The sequence below is a fragment of the Paroedura picta genome, chromosome 11 (genome assembly GCF_049243985.1).
Source record: "Paroedura picta isolate Pp20150507F chromosome 11, Ppicta_v3.0, whole genome shotgun sequence".
NCBI lineage: Eukaryota > Metazoa > Chordata > Lepidosauria > Squamata > Gekkonidae > Paroedura > Paroedura picta.
In genome coordinates this window covers 59,151,000-59,175,406 of record NC_135379.1, presented here as the reverse complement: position 1 = coordinate 59,175,406, position 24,407 = coordinate 59,151,000, and the positions used below count along the sequence as shown (strand labels likewise).

Genomic DNA, 24,407 nt, shown 5'->3' with positions numbered 1-24,407 from the left:
TGTCATGCAGATGTAGGATTGTCAACTCTAGGTTTGGAAATAACTGGAGTTTTGACCAGTTATTTGGTCAAGTGGTGGAGCTGGGAGCTGGGAGAGTAAGATTTTGGGAGGGAAGGGTCTTTGATAGGGTATAATGCTGTGCGGCCTACCATCCAAAGCAGCCATTTTCTCCAGGCAATGTGGAAAAAACGTTTTAAATAATAAAGAAGCTACCTTTGTTGGTGACCTTATGCGGATGGTAAGAAAGATCAGTGCTCCAGTTTAGATGCAAACGTCCTCATGGAAATAGCCTAAGCAGGGGACCAGATTACCCTTTCCTGTTATGTCCTGAAAATTAGGGCTAGAACTTTAGAGACATGATAGCTAAACCGAGTCCCAAAAGGTCATTCAGGCAGATGCACAGAGAAATGTTATCTATATGTCTCTTGACAGGAAACCATAAAACAAAGTACATAATAATTATCCAGAGAGAACACCCGAGTTCTACAATAGCTAAGAGCTGTAACCCAGTTTGCCTGCAGTGCTCTATCAAAGTCTGTCAAGATCATACAAAGAAGAGATGGATTGTTTCCTTTTCAGCACACCCTCTGAAACCCAGGGCTAGGAAGCAGCGTCAGGGGAAGGCCTTGGCCTCTGTGCTCTCATTGCTGGCCCGCCAGCTTGTTGGACAAAATGGTTCACAGGTCTAATCCAGCACGGCTTTTCTTGTGTCCTTCAGAAAACAAAGGTCGGGTGATTTCAGCACACTCCTAAGGAGCATTATGCCCTTTCATGTTCATGGAGGTCAATGGCCTTAGAAGGCCAAAGTAGCTCATCAAGGGAGCACACTGCCTAAGAACAGCAGAGCAAGAATTATGGGCAAAATCCCCCCCCCCAAAAAAACCAACCAGCCAACCAAACAAAAAAACCTCGCACAAATACTTTGGTGATAGAATCGTAGGCAAGTTTATCAATACCATGCCTAATCTGAGAACATCAGAACCAAAAGGAGGAAATGAATTGACATTTAATAGTGTTTCATCCTGTTCCAAACTCTATAAACAAGTGATACCTTGAAGGGATTGTTTCAACCGGAATAAACCTGCAGTAAACTGGGGAAACTGTATCTCCAAATTCATAAGCGTATTGCATAGTGTACTCTAAATAGAAGCAGGTTCCATCAGCTAGCTGCTTATTAATTAATTAATTATATTTATATACTGCCCTCCCTGAAGGCTCAGGGGGGTTTACATCAAACAGGAACAATACAATTAACTCAGCTTGTAATAATACAATAATAACTATACCATTAAGAACAATAGAACCTTGGGGAGAATAATCACGCATACTGATGGCTCAGTGGTGTGGGCGAGTCTGCAGTGATGGTTATAGGAGGGAGGCTCAGGGGGGCTGATTGGAAGTGGTGCTTTAGGTCAACCTTAACCAAATGCCTGGCAAAGGAGCTCCCTTTTGAAGGCCCTGGAGAACTGTTCGTCAGGGCCTTGATCTCCTCTGAGAGCTCGTTCCACCAGTTGGGGGCCAGGATGGAGGAAGCTCGGGCCCTGGTCGAGGTCAAGTGGGCATCCTTGGGGACAGGGATCAACCCCTTAGTTAGAACTGGTGGAGCATAAAGCTCTTTGAGGGGTGTAGGCAGAGAGGCGATCCCTCAGGTACACTGGGCCCAGACCACGTATGGCCTTGAAGGTGATAACCAGAACCTTAAGCCTGATCTGGAATTCAACCGGAAGCCTTTGGCAATTTATTAACCTGGAGCTGGCAGCTGTCGGAGTGTAAGCAGCTACACCATGAGATTTTGCAGGGGTCCCAGCACTGATAATTTATCCATTATCAAACCACCCAGGATCAAGATTGATATGACTCCTCATGTGTTTGTTGAAAACCTCAGTAGAAAGGATGGTGTCCTTACCAGAAATATTTTATTTATGCTAAACCCTATTTGGAAACCTGGAGTTAAAGAGTAATTAATTTGGTAGGGGTGGGTGGATTCCTACCCCTAATCTACAAGTGGTTAACTACTTTCAAAGTTTGTTTTGTTACTAAAAAGACAAATCTTGTAGAAATCAAATGCAGGAGATAGGTTCTTAGAACTGAAAGAAGACAGGATTCTTCAAAAAAGTTATGTTGTACTACCATCTAGTGGCTACTGAGGGGTAAGCCACTAGAAGACAAAAGCATGTATACAATTTCAAGCAGGGGTAGTCAAACTGCGGCCCTCCAGATGTCCATGGACTACAATTCCCATGACGAATGCTGGCAGGGGGTCATGGGAATTGTAGTCCATGGATATCTGGAGGGCCGCAGTTTGACTACCCCTGGGCCATTGCAAATAATGCCAGAGATCACAAATAGTTAAGAGATATAATATAAAACAAGAGCCTCTTGTGGTGCAGGGTGGTAAGGCAGCAGAAATGCTGTCTGCTTGCACAGGGAATACCTTTACCTTTATAATATAAAACAGTATGGGATCTATAAAGCAACAAGTAACAGAATTAGCTTTGAATAACACCTCCCTAAGAGGCTTCGTTAGACCTCAACTCCTTAGCATCCTGAGTGAATAGAATCTGATAATGAAAATAATAATTTATCTATGACTGAAGAACAGTGTAAACCAGAAAGAAGAGGAACAAGAAATCTGGTCCTGGTTTCTTCATAGATATAATGGGGTTATTAGAAGAGGAAGATTTGTAATTCTTCATGGAAGCTTGGCATAGCTTGTACTAATATAACAGCATGCATAACAATAAAATATATTGTGGGAATGTACTGTTTGCAAAGGACATTGCATCTTAATATTTGTTGTTGTTAGGTGCGAAGTCGTGTCCGACCCATCGCGACCCCATGGACAATGATCCTCCAGGCCTTCCTGTCCTCTACCATTCCTTGGAGTCCATTTAAGTTTGCACCTACTGCTTCAGTGACTCCATCCAGCCACCTCATTCTCTGTCGTCCCCTTCTTCTTTTGCCCTCAATCTCTCCCAGCATTAGGCTCTTCTCCAGGGAGTCCTTCCTTCTCATGAGGTGACCAAAGTATTTGAGTTTAATCTTCAGGATCTGGCCTTCTAAGGAGCAGTCCGGGCTGATCTCCTCTAGGACTGACCAGTTTGTTCGCCTTGCAGCCCAAGGGACTCGCAAGAGTCTTCTCCAGCACCAGAGTTCAAAAGCCTCAATTCTTTGTCGCTCGGCCTTCCTTATGGTCCAACTTTCGCAGCCATACATTGCAACTGGGAAGACCATTGCCTTGACTAGGTGCACTTTTGTTGGCAGGGTGATGTCTCCGCTTTTTAGGATGCTGTCTAGATTTGCCATAGCTTTCCTCCCCAGGAGCAAGCGTCTTTTAATTTCTTTGCTACAGTCCCCATCTGCAGTGATCTTGGAGCCCAGGAAAATAAAATCTGTCACTACCTCCATTTCTTCCCCATCTATTTGCCAGGAATCTTAATATACTCACATATAATAATAAGAAAAATCAGAATGATGCCATTATAAATGTTTTAACTCTTGCTAACTTTTATATTTATTTAAAGCTCTGGTTTTAACTTGCTCTAAAAATATGTATTGGCTTTAATGGCTTGTAAAATGAGATTTTAATTTGTTAACTTAAATTTGTTAACTCCTTTGGTGGCCCATGGGGGCAGAAAGCTGGGGTGAAAATACTATTAACAGCTACAACAATAATTCTGATAATGACGTAGGAAAAGGTTAATGTATATTCCAGTTATTTTTTAAAAGGCAGATTTCCACGGATTTAAAGGAAACATCTTAAAAACTGATCTTTATTCTAGGATTAGCTTTTGTGACTTCCTACTTTTTTCAGATCCAACGGGTGGATATTCACTGATTTGTCATTTTATGGTATCAAGAGGTCATGAAAGCGCCAAAAGTAAGGGTGAAATATTATGCAGCATTTACATCTGATCAAGAAAAATACAAATGCCATTCATTAGTTATGCTATACTAGCCAGCACCTTTAATGTGTGGGAGAGTTCCAGATTTTGCTAAGGTTGTTAGTACTCACAAGGAGATACAAATCTCATTGGTTCAGCATAGCACAATGTGAAACTTCTTTAATGAATCGCAGTTCAACAATTTCCCATTGGAGGCCCTCTTTGAAGTCCTTTTCTTTAAAGATATATGGCTTAGATTTCCCCACCCTTACCTTAGTGGAAAGTTGTGTTGGTCTGCAGTAGAACAGCTAGATCTGCGTCAGTACAGTAAAACCTTATACTAACAGGATTTTGAATGATTCAAATGGGTAACCGTGTTGGTCTCAAGTTGGTCAAAAGTCAAACCTCTGTGATCTGACAGAGGAACTGTAACCCCCCCCCCCACACACAAATCTTGTTGGTCTATAAAGTTCATGGGCCTCAGATCTAACGGTTTCAGTAGAAGAAGAAGAAGAAGAAGAAGAAGAAGAAGAAGAAGAAGAAGAAGAAGAAGAAGAGTTGGTTCTTATATGCTGCTTTTCCCTACCCGAAGGAGGCTCCAAGCGGCTTACAGTCGCCTTCCCTTTCCTCTCCCCACAATAGACACCCTGTGGGGTGGGTGAGGCTGAGAGAGCACTGATATCAGTGCTCGGTCAGAACAGCTTTATCAGTGCCGTGGCGAGCCCAAGGTCACCCAGCTGGTTGCATGTGGGGGAGCGCAGAATCGAACCTGGCATGCCAGATTAGATATCCGCACTCCTAACCACTACACCAAACTGAACTGAACTGAACACCTTTTCTGGAATTAAGATTACCATTGTAACAACCATCACTATGCATTTACCTGGACGATAATCTCTTTCCCTCTCCGTGTGATGTTAATGCTGTGGGGCTGCCCATTTGCCACATTCCTGTGATCTACATTGATGTTATATGGTTCTTTGGTGCCTCCAAGGTTGTAACGAATCTGTAAATTTCCTGCAGAAAAAGAGCAGTCATTTAATTATTTTTGTCTCTTTTTCTCCATTAGTGATGCCAGTCCCCAGAAGGGACTTGGGGATCCTCTGGGATTATATTTAGCTCATCTCCAAATTAAGAGATTGGTTCCCCTGGAGAAAATGGCTGCTTAGCATTACACTCCACTGAGGGCCCTCCCCACCCCAAATCCCTCCACTTCAGGCTCCACCCCCAAACCCTCCAGGTCAGGGGTAGTCAAACTGCGACCCTCCAGATGTCCATGGACTACAATTCCCATGAGCTCCTGCCAGCGAATGCTTCCTCGGGAGGTGGTGGGTTCTCCATCTTTGGAAATTTTTAAACAGAGGCTAGATAGCCATCTGACGGAGAGGATGATTATGTGAAGGCAAAGGGGTGGCAGGTTGAGATGAGCGATAGGAATGTGAGTGTCCTGCGTTGAGCAGGGGGTTGGACTAGATGACCCATGAGGTCCCTTCCAACTCTATTATTCTAGGATTCTATGATTCTAGTCCATGGACATCTGGAGGGCCGCAGTTTAACTACCCCTGCTCCAGATGTTTCCCAACCCAGAGCTGGCAACCCTATTCCCACTACTGGTTCTAAACCCCTTCCACTCTTTTAATTTTCATCTTCTTTTGGCATGGTTTTCTGTTGTCATGATTTGAGCTCCATATGGAACCCTTTCACCGATTATGCATGGACAAACCAACGTTGGCCCCTGAGCAGATGCTCAACACAAAACTAAAACTCGCCATTGCTCCCTGACAGAGTTGTCGGAGTGGGGATGCCAGATGCCAGTCTCCAGGTTTAGAAATGACGCTGTGGGGACCAACTTTATGGTGCATTTGAACATAAGAAATGAAGCACTTACCAGAGGCGTTCAGAAGCACAGCCATGTAGTCCTTGGTGTAAGAGCTGATGTACAGGAGGACGCTGGGGGGTTTGCTGGTACTGAAACTGAAGCTCAGCTCTCCTCTGTCCAGGGTCAAGTCAGACGCAGAGTTTTCCGGTTCCGTTGAGCTCAAGAGAGTCCTGCTGACCAAGTCCTTCATGTTATTCCCTGCAGACGAAAAGTTATACCGGAGCCACATCCCTTCTTCGAAAAATGCTCCAACCTCTTTGGGGGAGGGGTGGGGAGAGGAGAAACAAACAAACAAAAAGACACGGATTGTACTTTATGACAACCTTCGAAGGGCATGTTCAAGAACCACATTGCTCTCCTTCACTACCACATCATTTTCTTCTCATGCTCTCGCCGATAATTTTTTGGCTGTTTAAATCAGCGAGTTCAAGCCACGGGGTGACACTGATGTTCATCACCAAAGAATACCTCTTTGGTACTATAATATTGGCCTCCCTCCACTCGGGCTATCCAGTTTGAGTGCAAATTAAGCTTTTAAAGAAACCTATGGTAAATAATCATTATGACTACTGATCAGCCCAGGATGTGTACCTGATCATTTAAATTTCATCTAATCAAATCATGGAATTGAAATGGTCCAGACCAGCCATCTAGTTCAACCCTCCTGCTCAATGCAGGACGAGTCTAAAGCATCCAGGATCTGTCCAGCCACCACTTAATAGAATCATAGAATCATAGAGTTGAAAGGGACCTCCTGTGTCATCTAGTCCAACCCCCTGCACTATGCAGGACACTCACAACCCTTTCGCTCATCCACTGTCACCTGCCACCCCCTTGAGACTTCACAGAATCAGCCTCTGGTTAAAAATTTCCAAAGAAGGAGAACCCACCACCTCCCGAGGAAGCCTGTTCCACTAAGAAACCTCTCTGACTGTCAGGAACTTCTTCTGGAAGTTGAGACAGAATTTCTTTTGAATTAATTTCATCCCATTGGATCTGGTAGGTCCCTCCGGGGCAAGAGAGAACAATTCTGCTCCATCCTCTACATAGCTCTACATAGCTCACCACCTCCTTAGGCAGTCAATTCCACTGCTGATCTACTCTGACCATGAAATCCCCCCCCCCCCCAATATCTAGCCAGTACCATTCCACAGGGAGTTTAAAGCCATTACTGCAGGTTTAAGATTAATCCTGCAGGTTTAAGATTAAGACTAATATAGGTGCCTTCTGAAGAGAGTGTGAGAAAGGCTGTGCAGCTTGATAAGCGAAGGCATAAACTGTTTGTTTATGAAAGGAGAGAAAGAAAGGAGATCTTTATTATTTTCTTCTTCACTCCCTTTCAAAGCAACCTGCCAGAAGGAACACAGCTTCACCTCTCCAAGCCAGGCACAACTTTAGAAATTTGCCTCTGGCAGTTCAAGCTCACTTGAGAGCCAGCGTGCTGCAGCGGTTAACAGGGGCAACAGAGGGTGGCAGGTGGCAGATTCCACCTTCAAATGTTTCTTAACATAAACAACTCCAAACCAAGGAAGAAAGTCGCACCGTGGCGTGAAAGCTTCTCCCTCCCCTCTTTGCCCTCTGTGCTGGTTTCTGTTCAAACGGAGGTTTCTTTTCTTTTCAGCAAAAGGAAACATGCTGGAATGTGATTCTCTGCCAACAGTCCAAAGTGGCATTTAGGGTTGCCAACTTCCAGGTACTGACTGGAGATCCCCCCAATTTACAACTGATCTCCACAAAACAGAGATCAGTCCACCTGGAGAAAATGTCTGTTTGGGTAGGTGTACTCTATCGCATTATGCCCTATTCAAGTGCCTTCCCTCCCTCAGGCTCCAGCCCCCATATCCAGGTGTTGCCTAATCTGAAGCTGGCACACTCAAATCCATTCTACCCCCTCAGGTATTCTGTCTGCTCATTTCTCTGTCCTTCTGGGAGCTTTATATTATAGCATTATATTGATCTATTGCTATGATCTACTAGTTCTCTACTTGCATCACAAAACCCTCTAGACATTTTCATTTTGGAGTTATAAGAGGAAAGGTGGAGTTATGTGCAGAGCACAAAGTTAATTAATTAATACATTAATAAAAATTAATAATAAATTAATAGATGAGTTTCCAGGAAAGTTATGTCAACAGGTAGAAGTGTAGCTGTAAATCCACCACATGTTCTCACCAAAGTCAAACACTGCCACAAGTTTTGCCCATAACACAATATCTTTGGGGAAAGAATTAAACTAGTTATAACAATCTTAAAAGGGGGCTGGATATACTCAAATATGTGCTAACTGTAACACCGGGGCCTTTCCATGGCTTTTCCATCCCTGTGGAACTTCCTGTCTATGGAACTCTGTCAAGGTTTCTCTCTACTGGCTTTTAATTCTATTTTGTAGAATTCATGAGCAAATTGATGAGTTAGTCATGAAAGATACCAATGGTAGTGTTTTTTGTAAATGGATTGTCCGAATTTTGCATCTCATTTGTTATTGTTATTGTTATTGTTATTGTTATTGTTATTGTTATTGTTATTGTTATTGTTATTGTTATTGTTATTGTTATTGTTGTTGTTGTTGTTGTTGTTGTTGTTGTTGTTGTTATTGTCATTGTCTTTGTCTTTGTCATTGTTACTGTTATTAAAATTTATTTCCTGTCACTCCCGAGACTGGCTCACGGCAGGTTAAAAATTGTCCATAGATTGTTTGTATCTCTGAATTAACCTGGACTTAAGGGACTGATCTAGCAGACATGAGCCCTACGAATACCCACGGCCTTTCCAAGATGCACTTACCCTTTTGTGCAACTGGGGCAAAGTGCATATTTTTACAGCTTCGGTGTGCATGAAGCATTACCCTCCCAGTCTTAGTATCCAATCTGATGCACTGAAATGTTAAAGTATGCACATTGCCCTATTCGCACAATGTTGTGACCACACATATCGGGGAGATCATATTTTGAATGCCAAAACTATAATAACGGATAAGGGCTGGCGCCTGCAGGCTAACAGAAGCCATGATTGAGAGCAGGGCGTTGTCTTTCAGATGCAATGCTTCCATAATCACATTCCTTTTGGAAACGGAGAACTTTTCAAAAGACTGAGGAAACACGTTGGCCCTTTCAAGATAAGAATTAAAGTGAAATAAATTTGCCGGGAGGAGAACACGTTTTTTGAGGGGAACAATATTCTAAATCAACACGTCTCTCACAGTCATGCTCTATTGACCGATACGGGGGAAATACAAATAAAGGAAATTTTAACAAGTCATCTAGATAAGGGAAACAACAACAACAACAACAACAACCAGGGTTTGCAAAGCATTACAAGGTGCTTTATCAAGGAATGTATGTAATGCTAACCTGAATAAAGCAGACTTCAGAAAGCTATAATGTTTACCTTTGAAAAAACCAAAGCTTACTGAAAAAGCAGCCCAGGGCCAGCCAGAACAAGGCTGCCAGCTCCCAGGTGGGACCCTGGAGTTGTCACTCACCTATAGACTAAAGAGATTAGTTTCCGTGGAGAAAATGGCTGCGGTGGTGGGTGGGCTCCATAGAATTATACTCCGCTGAGGTGCCTCCCCGCTCTAAATCCCACCCATTCCTGGCTCCACCCCTAAAGTCTCCAGGTATTTCCCAACCCAAAGATGGCAACCCTAACCCAGAAGGAGTAAATCACTTATTTGCTCACAAACTGAAGTAAGCTGGGGAGAGTTTATGGGGGGTGAGAGAAGGGAAGCTACATGTGGCTTGCAGTTCATTTGCTAGAAATCACTAGATCAATAGTTCCTTCTCCAAAGTTTTGTTAGTACCATTACTGCTTACTGCCTACGTGCAGAGGAAGTTTTCTGCACGTGCTCCCTCCCTGTGATGGAGAGGAAGTGCAGTGGCTCCGCCCACTTTCTAAAAATACTAGTTGCCAGGAAAGGAGTTGGCCATCACCATGGCACCCGCGGGCACTTTGATGGCGACTTTCACTATAAGGTATATGGAAGAAAATGGTTGGCACCTCTGGGTCTGGACATTCGTAGAGATTTGGGGATCATGCCTGCGGGAGAGTGCGGTTTTTGGGAAAGGAAGAACATAATTTTATATATTCTACGCTCCAAATCCGTCATTTCCTCCAGAAAAAATGAATTCTCACTGGGAGATCAACTACCTTAGTTCAACGGCAGCAATGGCCACAGAGCTTGATAATAGCCCACTCTGGGGCTCTTGGCCTGCATTCCTTCAGATCGTTCTTTGAACTGTCCCTCCAGGAAATGTCAGTGCTGACCGAAAGCCTAGCCTTTCCCCTTATGCCCCAAGGATTTGGATGGAGGAAGCCTGATTTCCTAGCCCCATTCTTTGACAAACTCTCTCATGTCTGTTAATTTCAGGGCATACCCCTACCCCTTCAGTCTCTGTGTTTAGGCAGAAAGCTATTAAGAATGCACAAAATGAATACAAAGAAGTTTGGCCCTCAGAAACACCTTTAACTGCTGTCCTGCATCCATGAGGGAGGAAAAAAAACATCTCTAAACTAAGGGCAATATAAGGTCAGGAAAGCAATCTGTGGGGGCTGCAGACTCATTTCAGCCTCTCCTCATAACCATTTCTCAGATCTCTGAAAAAAACAATCGGAGCTGATTATACACACCCCTATAAAAAAAAACCCAAAAATCCTTTAATAGAAAAAAGATGTCAAATTCTATTTTGACAGTCTTGTCCTTGGTAGAGCAACTGCAAAACTCAGCCATCTCACAAGTCACTCATACGTGGGATATCTGGCCCCGCTAAGAGTGAAAAGTGTGCAATTTCGTAGAAGCCATCAATCAGTCATTCCAAGCATGAACACCATCAATAAAAAATATCCCCACAGCGGGAAGCCTACGCTTGCCTGGAGAAGCGTTGGCTAGTTTTAAACCAATCTAGGCCGGTCCCCAAAGTCAACGGCGTTTATTTGCTTAGACTTTTCGTATCACTGCTTTCTACTGGCACCTTCAATGCATTCAAATAGAAAAAGCACTGCTGTGTAAAAAAGAATAATCGGGATGTTATATTGGCTTCCGGAATAGGCACATCAGGATGTTTTTAGTCTTCTAGTCAGTTCTGGGAATCTCAGCAGCAAGGATTGCGTGCAGTCCATCTAAGTTAGGATGCCCAACATGGTGCCCACTGAAAACGGTTCTGATGCCCACCAAGTGTTCTTAGCAAGTAAGCCCAGTAGGACATTTGGCCAGAAAGGCTTCTGACTGACGATTGGAAACTTGATTAGCTACCAATCATTTTGTGCAGACAAGGGGAAAAAATGCATGTGACTTAATAAACCCTATATGTTATCAAAGACTGTGTTTCTATTGCAGTAATAAGGTCTCGTGTTTCAACTGGAGGTCAATATTAAGACCTTGAGTTCTGTTTGAATTCATCTTGGTCACCTGCAATTAGAATACAACTGAGGAAGGTCAGTGAAACTAGTTTATACCTAGGTTTCTAGTCTTGGTTGTGTTTGATGGTTACTCTGCAATATTAACGATACTGAAGACAAGATACTTCTTGCTCAACGTAGTATTGTCCTCCTGTTGAAACACAGGACTATTGCTTCATTAGAAACGAATTCTCTGGTAACATATAGGATTTATTGAGCCACATGCTACACAGAGGCAGGTGTGGATGAACCACTCCATTCCTCTCATGCCTTGAGGCCCCAATGAGGTCGCCGCATGTCAGTCATGACTTGACAGCAGTCTTTTCAGCACCATCATTCAAAACTGCACACCACCGTGGCCATCAAGGGCTGTATAGGGCAGGGGTGGCCAAAATGTGGTTCTCCAGATGTCCATGGACTACAATTCCCATGAGCCCCTACACCTGCAGCCAGGAGCTCATGGAAATTCTAGTCCATGGAACTCTGGAGAGCCACAGTTGGCCACCCGTGGTATAGGGGATGAAGAGCAGTGGTTGAAGAAGCAGTCAAGGAGGTGTTTCAAGAGCAGCAGCTTAACCCCTCCCATCACTGCAAACTCCTAGGAGTCTATTTGGGCAGGCATAAATAAATGAATTTGTTCCTGTAATTCCACTTTTCTTTCTTAGCAACCCCCTTCTCCCAAACCCCCAAGAAATAGCCTGGCGTGCTCCAGTTTTGGAACCCTGCCTCTCTTGCCCCCATGGTTTTCTTTCCTGGGTTCTTGGAATTTGCTCTGGACTCTGACCCTGGTTACTCTGCGAGGCCCCGCTTATGAGGCCAATTTTTCGACTGAGGTGATCCGCTGTTGACAACCACCATCTGACAAAAGCATTTGCCGCACTCAGCATGCATCTCCAGCCCAACAGAACTCATTTATTTTTGCAAGCAAGCAATGCCACGCATTCGAGCTGAGATAACAAAAGGAAATGAGGCAGATTGCCACTCTGTGTCCCACTGGCGCTTGTGTTCATTATTCGAAAACCACACTGCAGAAGGCGATATAACTGAGTCCCTGGCCAGAAGGGGAGGGAAGGGGGGATAACGGGTATGTGTGTGAGTGCGCATGAGTACGCTTGTTTTCTGGCTCTAGTCGAGGTTCACAGTCTCTCGGCTAGTTTTATGCATATGCTAACACAGTCATGTACATGCTGGGAAAACATAAACCAGGGCTTGTTAACAACCTAAAGATACTGATGAGAACATAGTTGTATTCATTTAGTCCTATACTTTTCCTTGGGGGGGGGGACTAAGGATTTTGAGAGGATTCCTATGAATGTGTGAACTGAAAGCATATCAGTAATGCATTAGACATCTAGCCATAGAACTGAATGTGCAGTCTTCCTCCAGACTACGCCAATGGATTTCAGTGGTTATTTATTGATCGTATGGCAATGGTCTTAGACTGGAATAACTCTGCAAAGGATTCCGTTACCGGATTTCCATCTCCACATTTTTTGCTTCTTTTTCTCTTTCTTTTTCATTGGGTTCTCCCCTCTGTACTGATCGGTTGTGACATTCATAAGCATAACATTAAATGTGAAAGAAGAAGAGTTAGTTTTCATGCCCTGCTTTTCACTACCCAAAGGAGTCTTAAAGTGGCTCACCATCCCCTTCCCTTCCTCTCCCCACAAATGACATCCTGTGAGGTAGGTGGGGCTGGGAGAGCTATGACAGAACTGCTCTGTGAGAACAGCTCTAAGAGGACTGCCACTAGCTGGCCTCATGTGGAGGAGGAGTGGGGAATCCAACCTGGCTCGCCAGATTTAGAGGCTGCCGTTCTTAACCACAACGCCAAGCTGGCTCTCTCAACCATTAGTACAAACGCTTTTGACTTTTAAAACACTAAGGCAGGGGTAGTCAACCTGTGGTCCTCCAGATGTTCATGGACTACAATTCCCAGGAGCCCCCTGCCAGCATTTGCTGGCAGGGGGCTCCTGGGAATTGTAGTCCATGAACATCTGGAGGACCACAGGTTGACTACCCCTGCACTAAGGGATAAAATGCCAACATTCCAGTAACCCACTCTGGCTAAGGATTGGTTACATTTCCCTCTGGCAGATAAAACATAGGTGGCAATATTTTTTATTGGATCCCATTCCTTTTTACAGCCTGATGATCCTATTCAGACCCGTACCTTTTTTGCAAAACGGACCATCGTATGCTGTCCGCGAGCAGTCGCAAGAGTAGCCGTTGTACTTTTCAACACACTTGCCGCCGTTCTGGCAGTACATCCCGAAACTGGTGCAATGGCCCGAGCATCCAGGCTTGACTCCTGGGGTCACCTTTGCTCTCTCTTCTAAATCCAGCGTGACTCCGTTCATCCGCAAAGAGCGGATGCAGCCTAGAAATCCCTTCTGCCCACCTGCGGCACCTGGACAAGAACAGAAAAGGACAGCTTTAGTATCAGCAGGAACAGGTCTGTTACTGATGCGTATTAGCTTATTCCAAGCAGAGACTCTCTAACCAGAAGCCAAATCTCCTCCCATGAGCAGGACCCGGTGTCCTTTCACCAGGCCACTTCAAAGGCAAGTGAAGAAGAGGAGTTTTTTTTTTTATTCCTCGCTTTTCACTACCAGGAGTCTCCAAACGGCTTCCAATCACCTTCCTCACCCTACAAGAGACACCTAGTGAGATAGGGGAGGCTGAGAGAGCCCTGATATCACTGCTCGGTCAGAACAGCTGTATTATGCTTCGAAGGAGCCCAAGGTCACCCAGCGGGCTGCATATGGAAGATGAGTGGAGAACCAAACCTGGCTTACAAGATTGGAAGCAGCCCCTCTTAACCACTACACCATGCTGGTTCTTGAGAGGAAGCATTGGCTGTTCTACCAAGCCTTGCTAAGGCCCATTATTCATGGAGTGGAAGGTCCGCATTCAGGGTGGAATGGCGGCGGCTAAAATCACCAATTATGCACACTGCAGGCGGCAACCGGGCACAGAATCAACGTATGCCGCCGAAAAAGCCGCGTTAGCAAGATGCGGAAGAAAGTGGAGCTTCCCAGGACCAGGGCGCAACCAGAAGCAGCTCAGGAATAGCCGCGTGCATAATTGGATACTCTGGGTTTTGCCGCCGTTGTGTTCCATCCCGTGCATAAGCGTAAGCTTCACTTCTTCCTCCTCCGCATTCTCCATGCCGCCGTTTCAGCGGCCGTGCATAATAGGCCTAAGAGACCCACCCTGGTCTTGTTCTCTTCCACCTCCTCCTCTAAGTGGCCTTATTTATGCATGTATGTAAAACTGGTTTCCAGTTTTCCGGAACAAATTAACCTGTGCTATCCTTCTGGGTGAGCTAACATCTCCTGACAATGTGGAATGGTACCGGAGAGCTGAGGCTCACCAGATCTCAGAAGCTCCAAGGAGGACTCTACAGAGGAAGGCTGTGGCAAACCACTTCTGCTTATCTTTTGCCTTGAAAGCCCTTTGCTGAGGCTGCCACAAGTCATTTGTGATCCGAATACACATAACGTCCCCTGGGCTGCGTTGAGTCATTCCTTCGTCTGAAGTCAGCAACTCTGGCTAGATGCCCCCCAACGTGTCGATGGGAGGACCCAATTTAGAACCAATGACATTCCACTTGGGGACAGATGCATTTGAATGGGTTTGTCATGCTTAAGATCCATTGTGACGTAACACAAGGACTTTCTGTAATAATTAGCACTTACCCAGGAAAAAGGCTGGGAAAACCTTTGCGAATTAAAAAAAAAAATCAAATGGTCTTATCTCTCCTCCCCCCCCCTCCCCCATGCCTTATTTTGTCTTTCTGTGGTATTAGATTTGGAATTGACCCGGGACTTTCAGGATCTCCAAATGGACCTCGTGGTGCTCACCACCCATTTTGAAAATTCCCCAAGGGCCCACAGGCTCAATGGGGGCTATTTCCCTAACCCTTTCCGCTCATTACAAGCAATCACACCAAAGGCAGAAGGCTGCCAATTAAGATCAGCTCACATCTTTGGCAAATGAATTCATACCCCAGAGCTGCTCAGGAGAGACCTAACCAAAATGTAGCATGCTTCCTATGCCAGTGGCCATGCTGACTTTCAACATTTCAGCAGCTAAATAGTTAATAATAGAAGCCTCCCCCCCTAATTTTGAAGGCAGGGGCTATTGTTATCAATCTCAATTATTTTGATAGCCCCATGCAACCTCCCAGTGAACTGACACGGATATAGCAAAAAAGCTTAATACAAAATAAGCGTTATTAACTACTAATAAAACTGGATAAAAGCAGGGGCAGCTTATCCTAGTTGCACACGGAACATGTGCTACAGGCCCCATGCTTGTAGGGGCCTCACAGTGCTGCACAGTTAGGGAGATTTTTAGGGGGGCTTCATACTTAGGCAGCTTGCAGACTGCAAGAACGAACAAGAGACACTGTCAGTCGCTCCCAAAGTTCCAGTTATCCCTGTTGCAGCACAAGGAAAAGCTCCAGTTGTGCTCTGCGAGGGCCCACGAATCCTTAAACTGGTTCTCATGCTACGGGACCCCCAAATCCTTAAACCAGAGCTGGATAAAAGCTGTAGCACTTAAATGACAAGAAGATCCAGAATATAAGTTTGTTCTTATGTAAACCGCCCTGAGCCCCCGGGGAGGGCGGTATATAAATATAATAAATAAATTAAATAAATAATAAATATAAGAATGTCGTCTGAGACAATACACAAACCTTAGAAAATGGAATATAAATTGAATGAATGTCCCCATGAATGACAGCATATAAGGAAAACCGTTCTTTTACTCCCCCGCGCAGGGAAATACAAAACAGGCGCTTGAATTGACTTGGCTAGCAATGGGGGCAAATTTGGAAAGTAGGGATGCCAGCCTTTAGATGGGACCTGGGGATCCCCTGGACTTACAGCTCATCTCCAGACCACAGAGGTCAATCCCCCCAGGAGGAAATGGATGTTTTGGAGGGTGGACTCTATGGCTTTGTAACCCACTGAGGTCCCTGTCATCCCCAGGTTTCTTCCTTCCTCAAATCTCAAGGAGTTTCCCAACCTAGAGTGGGCAACCAGACCCCCCCCCCATTCCCCCCTACTGAGGGCCAGGGAGGACCTGACGATCCCAAGGAAAACTGTTTTTTCGAATTCCTGCTGCTTGGAAGGCCTCTCACCAATATGACAGGAGTCCAGGTTCTTTGCAATTTCACCTTGGGGTTCATTCCCACTTCCACTGCAAATCAGGCCTCATGTTCTGCCCCATGTATGTGTCGGGGGGGGGGGTCCAGGTTGATGTCTGCTGCCTCTGCCATTCCTTCAGGAGTGGCAGGTAACAAATCTGCTTGGTGCCTGGGCCCAGATTATTTCCATGTCTTTGGAGCCCAGGCAGGGATGGTGTGTCTGGCAGCTAGTTTCGTTTAGGTGTAAGAAGTGATGAGAAGGGGCGCCATCAGGAGCCTGAGGTTGGAATCAGGGGGAGGAAGGAGATTTGCGTGGCACTTGTGCAGCTATGTCTTAGTCTTAGCAAAAAACTGGAGATATCCTGCTTTGCTTGTTCCTGAATAAATAGGTTTTCTTCAACAAGGTCTGCTTATTGGGAATCTCGACTGGAACATCACAGATTGCTAACCTCACACCCAACTGCTTTGAAAAAGCATGCTGTGGCACTTAAGGATCAATACACTGCAGGGTATTGACTGCCCAACTCATAGCATCTACTTACCAACATATAACTGGCTATACAGCTCCAGTCGGGTGTGGCCCTCCGTAGGGGCCTTCCGGATCTCCACTGGGAGCTGATCTACCTGCAGGCTGGCTTGTTTTACGTTTCGTTCTGCCATGACACGATGCCACTGGTCATCACTGAGTGGACTGGGTGACCTCACGATGATCTCCACGGGACCATTTCCAACGTCGAATGAAAAGGACACATCCGTTGCAGCTGAAAGACCAATGACAAGATCCCCCCGACAATATTTTATTCAACATTGATGCTATGTGGGCATACACAGCGGTTATGCAAACACCAGGGTGAACTCTGCCAGCTTTTCCATAGGTGGAGGAGGGGGGTGATATGCTGCCAAGTTGAGGGTGACTCCATCATGGGGTTTACAAGGCAAAGGAGGAGCAGGGCTGGTTGGACATTGCCCAGCTCCGTGTAGCAGCCCTGGCCTTCCTTGGTGGTGTCCAATCCAAACACTAAGCAGGGCCAACCCTGCTTAGCTTCTTCTGCCTCACAAGACTGGGATGGCCTGGGCTACAAAGGCTTCTGGAGGACAAAGGTGGCCACTCAAAAGGCTATGCTGGGATCATGAGGCTTGTATGGATGCAAGCCACACAGGGTGGGGAGCTGCAGTAGGGAGGGGAATCAATAAAAACGGACGGTACTTTCACACACACCGAAAAATGCACTCCCAATGCACTTTGCAACTGAATTTCCCTGTGTGGAATAGCAAAATCCACTTGAAAATGATCACTAAATTGCATTAAAGGTGGATTGAGAGCGCATTAGTCTGCGTGCACAATCCAGCCCAGTATCTCCCCAAAACAATATTTTAATTTGATTTTGCAAAGAACATTGAATTTGTTATCAAAATGTAGAATACAAACTTTTAGAAATGGGACATCCTTACAAATGTTATTTAAAAAAAAATCACCCAAGACTTTAGGTGACACAGTGATTGGGAACCTGGTGAGGCTACTTTGATATGCCAGGGAAAGTGGCAGGTGAGAGTGAAAAAAAGGTACCGACGATATGTTGATGGACAGTTTGTAACTAATTTTTTTAAACATTTAAATCTTAAACGTGAAACGACGGAATGATAAGCTTGGAACTCACATAGACATCACCCCTTTAAATTTAAATAGCAATCGAGAATGTTCCAAGGGCTTTGCATGCATTATTTCGATAATCAGTAATTGCTATCACTCCTCTGAAAAGTCATTATTATAATACTCTAAGGCAGATGGGTGGCTGAAGCTGAGAAATTGCCTTGGCTGTCTTCTGACTGCACGGCTGAAATAATATTTGACTCGGGGCCTTCTCAGCTGGCAAGCTCCATCAGCTCTCAAGGTCATCTAATGAAGTCTTCTACAACACGGTAAGTTCCTCGTTGCCCACATTATCCGGAGCATAACTTGCCAGAAGCAGAGATCAGAAGGAGCCAGCTGTGCCTGAAGCCAGAATTGCCGGTTGGGCAAGGCTTAGCTCTCATGAAATAAGCCCCAGCAGCTAAGTATAATCCCAACTTCAAGGCTTGGGTCACGCTGGCATGATTTCTTGCAGACCTGACTATCATAATACTGAACTTGCTTCTTTTCAGTTTCCTCATGCATTTGATTTTCTACTGCTTTGGATGTTACTGTCTTGCTTTGCATGTTATCCCACACTGTCTTGGCTTTTAGCATTTAGGGAGGTAGATTGTGCTTTTTTGGTCAATGGGCAGAATGTGTGCAGGCAGAGAAGCAACCCTACCATGTCCACAATCTGAAAAGAAAAAGAAACAACCGAAAATGAACTAGAACAGGGATCGCCAATAGGATTCCTGTGGGCACCATGGCACCTGTCAACACCTTTCTTGGTGCCTGACAAAATGGATTTGGAAAGTGGACAGGGCCAGTGGGGCTTCTGCCCATCAAAGCTTCTAATTGGCCACTGGAGATTGGATGGGCTGTGCAGATTTTTTATAACATTGCCTTGGCAGCAACTGCCTCTACAGTATGAGGATCTTTGATGTGTTATCAGAAGGTAAATTGTAGCAGCCATTTTGTGCCTGACTTAGCCACTAGAGGCAGCCATTTTGTGGCTACACCTATCTTAGACCGTTTACGCACTGGGAACTTCACTGCCCTGGCTCCTGTGCAGGAGCACAAATCGGGGGCGGATGAGGTGTACTGGGCCAAATGCTCCCCCATGTGGGTGCAAGAAGAGGTGGGGCAATCTGCCACAACTAAAACTCCAGCCTGCAGCCCGGCATGAAACCTCGAGTGCATAAACGGTCTTACTGTGTCAGAATTCCAAAGGTGCCCACAGGTTCAGAAAAATTTCTGAGAATCGGATTGTCGCAGATTATGTAGAAACACAATCTACAACCAACTGATTCTGGAAGGAGTATGGGGCCTGGTGGAGAAGACAGGCAGCAGAGGTGGATGGGCTGGTGATGAGTCCCGCCACTGCCACCCCCGCTGCCCATCTTCTGTGCCTGGCCCCATGCTCCTGATGGTTGGCTCAGCCATGCAAGATGGGCGGTGGCAGTGGCACTGGTGCAGCAAGCAGGGTTGAGAGCCGAGCCTGGCCAGCCACTGGCCATCTACTGTTGTGCTTCCTGGGACAGGATAAATGGATGTCATGTCCATAATCATTTCCGTTACAGGGGGTGCACCATTAGATGTTTTCCTACATCAGAACGGTTGGGAACCCCTGAACTAGATCATGCCCGACTGTTAACTTACTCAAGAGGCATATTTTGTGAGTTGTATTAAAGGGCACAAAAGAATAGTGCATACTGCTACCAGCCTAGGTGTGTCGGCTGGATTTTTATGCTTCAAGCACCAAAATGTCTTGAAGTTGCCTCTGCTTTCAAGGATGTCACTGTAAAGGCTGGCAAAGTAGATGCACATGTTCAAAATGTGGACAAGGCAACACAGTTGCAAACAGGCCCTTGTTGTGAAGAGTGGTGAATTGAAGGAGATATGTATGAAGAAGTTCACTGCAAGCAGAATATGCACAACCAGCAGCTGGCCTTTCTCCAGTTGTGGCTCTTTGCAATCATAAATCCCATTGATCTCAATGAAATCTGCATCGGCAGATCACTTTGAGCAGCACACTGTCCAGTGCCAGTAATGAGCCACTAGAAGACAGCTGATGTCTTTTTTTCATGCCTGGTCCTGATGATTCCCTAGTCAACCCATAGCGTTTGCATCTTGGCTTCATTTTGACATCTTTCTGGGTTATCCCTGCTGAGCCTTCTGTGTTACAGCTGCCTGTTGGACAGTATTTCCCATAATGAGAATGTAAGAGATGGCTGATCTTCCTCAGGTTGTCAGACAAAATACAAGATATGTGTCACGGTTTCCTTGAAAGGGGGGGGGGGAGGAAGATGGCTGTTGTCCCTTGCTGACACAGGATGGGTCTGGCTTGCAACAATCCTTGTTCCCAATTTGTGTCCTGTCAGAAGCCAGCAATAACATCAAGCCCTGGGTTTTGTTGATGTTTCTCCTTCCCGCACCATCTTGAAGACATGGGACTTGCTTCTGTCTCTTAGCCATGAGGGGCCAAGGATCTGAGATTTGTCACCAGGAAGACTGAGAGCTGGAAGAGAATGCCTTAATAGCCACAAACTCACTGACTGCAACAGCAGGTCTGAGAGAACAAATCTCAACCTACACCTTGCCCTGAGATCATTACTTAAGCCAGTGGCTTTCAACCTGTGGGTTAGGACCCCTTTGGGGGTCGAATGACCTTTTCACTGGGGTCGCAGCAGGGCGAGCAGATTGGTCAGGAGAGGGGCGTTGCCAGTGTTGCTGCTCCTCCTGCAGGCGCCCATGCTCAGCCACCAGCTACTGCCAAGATGGGGTAGTCACTGACCTGGAGCCAGACATCCTGGAATGTGAAGTCAAATGGGCCTTAGGAAGTCTGAGCAACAATAAAGCTCGTGGTGGTGACAGCATTCCAGTTGAACAATTCAAAATTTTAAAAGACGATGCAGTAAAATTGCTACACTCAATATGCCAGAAATACTAGCAAACACAATTCTCTAGAATGCATCAGTTCTATTTGCATAAATGAAATTATACAAAATATTATTGACAAATGACATGTTGCTCTTTCCCAGCCCTTGTGAAGTTACAGCCGATCTATCGTGACCCTGTAAGGTTTTCCAGGCAGGAGATGTTCAGGGATGATTTGCCATTACCTCCTTCTGACGAGCAGCTCTATTATTCCCTTGTGGTCTCCCATCCAAATACTGGCCCCATCCAAATACTGCTTTGCTACGGAGATCTGACAAGATCAGGCTATCCTGGCCTATTCTGCACATGTTGGATAATGCACTTTCAAAGTGCTGTTGCAGCTGGATTTTCTAAGGTGGCATTGAAAGGGCATTATCCAATATTTGTGGAATGGTGATATGTTACTGAGTAATCCATACAGTTTCTGTAACCCAAATTCTAAGGCTTTTGACACTTCCCCTGTCACTGCTTAGGCAAAAACCAGGATATTATCAAGTTGGTGCCTGAGGACAGTGGTGTTTGGAGAGGAGGTGACGTTACTACTGAGTAAAGATTACAGACACTAAGGAAATTCCTAGACTGTCCCCATGAAGGCCACTCCCCCCATTCTCCATGTTCTTTAGGATAGGAGACTGAGGTCCAGGAATTCCTCAACAGGCCCAGGCAACAGGCAAGCCTATCAAACACTAGTTGCCTGTTTTGGCATGCTATACGATCTAAATATACAGAGTCATACACAATGGTTTCAAAGCACTGGCATGCAGCAGGGATGATTGGTCACCTCTGTAAAACATCTCTAAAAAAACCCCTTTAGCGCCGTAAAATACTTCCTGTCTTTCCCTTCACACAGTGACTATTCCAGCATCCCACTTACCGCTCAAATATTTCTTGACATCAAGACTTCTTCTATTTAAAAAAAAGGCCATATTGGATTCTGCACTAAGCCACAGGTTGCAAACCCCTGAATCCATGCAGTCAAGCTGCAGCTAATCAAGTGGGTATGCCTATGCGCCCCATCGCTCTGTGTCAGGAGAATGTTGCCGCACAATGTGAGTTGATTGCACGCACTTGAGCGCTTGATTGTTCCTCGACAACTGAGGAAGTGGGGACTGCTGATGAGCTCCCAAGTGGCAACGTGTGGATTAAGGGAAGTTTCCTCCCAGGCGGGGCTTGCCGATGCCGTCAAAAGGCAGCTTTGTTCGTTTATATGCATTTTTAAAGGCACAGATGCAGTGTCCAGTTTCATAATGCCCTTCTTGAGCGATTTTAAGTTCATCCTCCCTTGAAACAGCTTCACAGGGGCCAGTGGGCCTTGTCGATTGTGGCTACTCTTGTGTAGCTCTGCACAACTTTCTCAACTTTTTTTACCATTGAGAAATCCTCTGGAACATTGTTCAGACTTCAAGAAACTTCAAGAAGTGATGCGAACGTGAAGAACAGGGCTGGGAAGCAGAGCTGTGGACATGCCCACCTGGGGCCCCTCCCCTTCCCACCCCCTCCAGGCCCATCACTGGACATTTGGGGGGGCGGGGAGGTCAACATGACCATATATAGTCATATCACCCGATAAATGATATGTAAAAAATTAATGAAATTCCACCCATTAAGGAAGGCTTTCCAGGAACATCATGAAACCTTGGCTGAGAAAGCCGGTGCTAAACAGTCATCAAAACTTTAGAACAAATTAGGGAAAACCATAATGGCTTTGTCCTTTTGCATAATGCTGCATAGAATTGCCCATTTTTTTAATTGTTTATTTTATTTCACTATTTGAGCTACAATCCTAAACAGACTGCTTTGTAAAAGAGAACAGCAGTCTAATGAATTCAAGGCACTGTTTCTTTTGTCCCCCCAGAATCCTGTTTTAACGGAATCAGTTTCAAAGTTTTTACAACTTGCTATGAGATGTCGTGAGTGTACCCTGTCTCATTTTAAAGTACAATATCTGCTCTTGTTTATTTTGGTTCTATTGCTGTCGGGCCTTGTATATATTGTTTCCTTGTATTGTACCTCTTTTATACATGGGCTAATAAAGTCTGTTGTTGTTGGGTTATTCTCAGAGGCTGACACTATAAAATGGGCAGGAGGGGAAAATGAATAGTCTGAGCAGTGGGAACAAAGGCAGCATTATGCGGATTTGCAAGCTTCTTATTTCCATTGCTTCTGTGCCCATACGGCATCTTTTCCTCCTTTTCCTGCAGGTGTTTTGCTCCCTCTAGTGGTGACGTCGATAGTTCACTGCTGTATCTCTGTTATATTTCCTTGCCCTTTTACAGTGCTCCGGAATCATCCAGTGATAAAGCTATGGAATATCCAAGTGACCACTAGAGGGAACCAAATATGTCAGCCCCCCAACAACCCAAAGCAATATAGGCATACAACGAATAAAACATGTGCAGAATAGCCCTATGTACATATCAGGAGAAGGATATTAGTACACTGGATGCCTGATCCTGTTTCCAAAGCAATGTTGTCTAGTTTCCGGCAAAGAAAAAAAAGATAAAATATTATTTTTGGATTTTCTACATAATGCTATGTGCATGAGCCTGTGCTTCATCACTGTGCTCTCACAACTATGGTGACAAATTTATTACAGAGGGTGAGAGAGTCCACGAGGACATCAACTTGTGCAGTTCAAAAGTAAGCCCCAACAGTCGCAAATTTAAGGACACTCTTCTTTCTGTTGCCTCAAATGCCACACCTTCAGGACTGTTGACTTTTGTTCCACAACTCAGCTGAAATATGTGTTCATGTTTAGGCAGCGCCACAGGGGTATGTGAATAAGAGATGAGATCCCATTGTGCCATGAGCAGATCATTTCTGGGTCCATCATGACTGGGTCTCCTGCGATTGGCCTTTTGTCGTGGGATGATTTCTTCACCTACTCCATGTGGCCTTGTGAGGTCTGGGATAAAGACAAAAGGTCCTTGGGCTTGTTGGGCCACAACGAGGAGTGGCAGGAACAGGACAGGTGGCTCAGGAGAGGTAAGATCAACCAGCAAGGCATCATATGATGAAGGACCATTCGTGTAGCTGCCTCCCATCTGTGAAATTATGGGCTGGGCTTGGAGGGAACATGCTTTGTGCTGGGCAGCCTCAACCAAGCCCTTGGTTGTCTGTGCAGTGAATTGGGGAAGGGGTACGAGGCCTGGCAGCTCCTGGCACTGTGCATGTGCAGGCGAGGATAAACTGAACCCACCCAAATGGCTGGGTGAGTTTGGAGCCTATCTGAATTTATCGCCACGGAGGCACAAGTCCCAGATTTGAGGAAAAAATACTGGCTGCATACATGTTTGTAAGGCAATGAGGATGAGGATGGCGAACCCCCTTAAGAAGGCTATTTGAAATGGGTGTCTGTTGACAGCATACTAAACCAGACCCTTGGTTCATCAATGCCGGTATTGCCTACTCAGACTGGCAGCTGCTCCCCAGGGGGTTAGGTCAAGGTCTTTCCCATCACTTACTGCCATGTCTTATTTAGCTGGAGATGCCGGGCCCTGGGGCCTTCTGCATGCCCAGCAGATGCTGTTTCTTACTGTTAAT

At 45.4% G+C, this 24,407-nt stretch overlaps 1 protein-coding gene across 2 annotated transcripts in view; it reads right to left on the bottom strand.

Annotated features, from left to right (window-relative positions):
• CNTNAP2 (contactin associated protein 2) overlaps window positions 1-24,407 on the bottom strand; it is a 1,139,689-nt gene that overhangs the window by 73,622 nt on the left and 1,041,660 nt on the right. For both annotated transcript variants that reach the window (XM_077304685.1, XM_077304684.1), the window contains exons 17-20: window positions 16,858-17,076; window positions 13,331-13,567; window positions 5,773-6,018; window positions 4,768-4,901 (exon numbers count right to left, since the gene is read on the bottom strand). In XM_077304685.1, coding sequence (XP_077160800.1) covers window positions 4,768-4,901; window positions 5,773-6,018; window positions 13,331-13,567; window positions 16,858-17,076 — 836 coding nt within the window. The remainder of the gene's footprint in view (window positions 1-4,767; window positions 4,902-5,772; window positions 6,019-13,330; window positions 13,568-16,857; window positions 17,077-24,407) is intronic.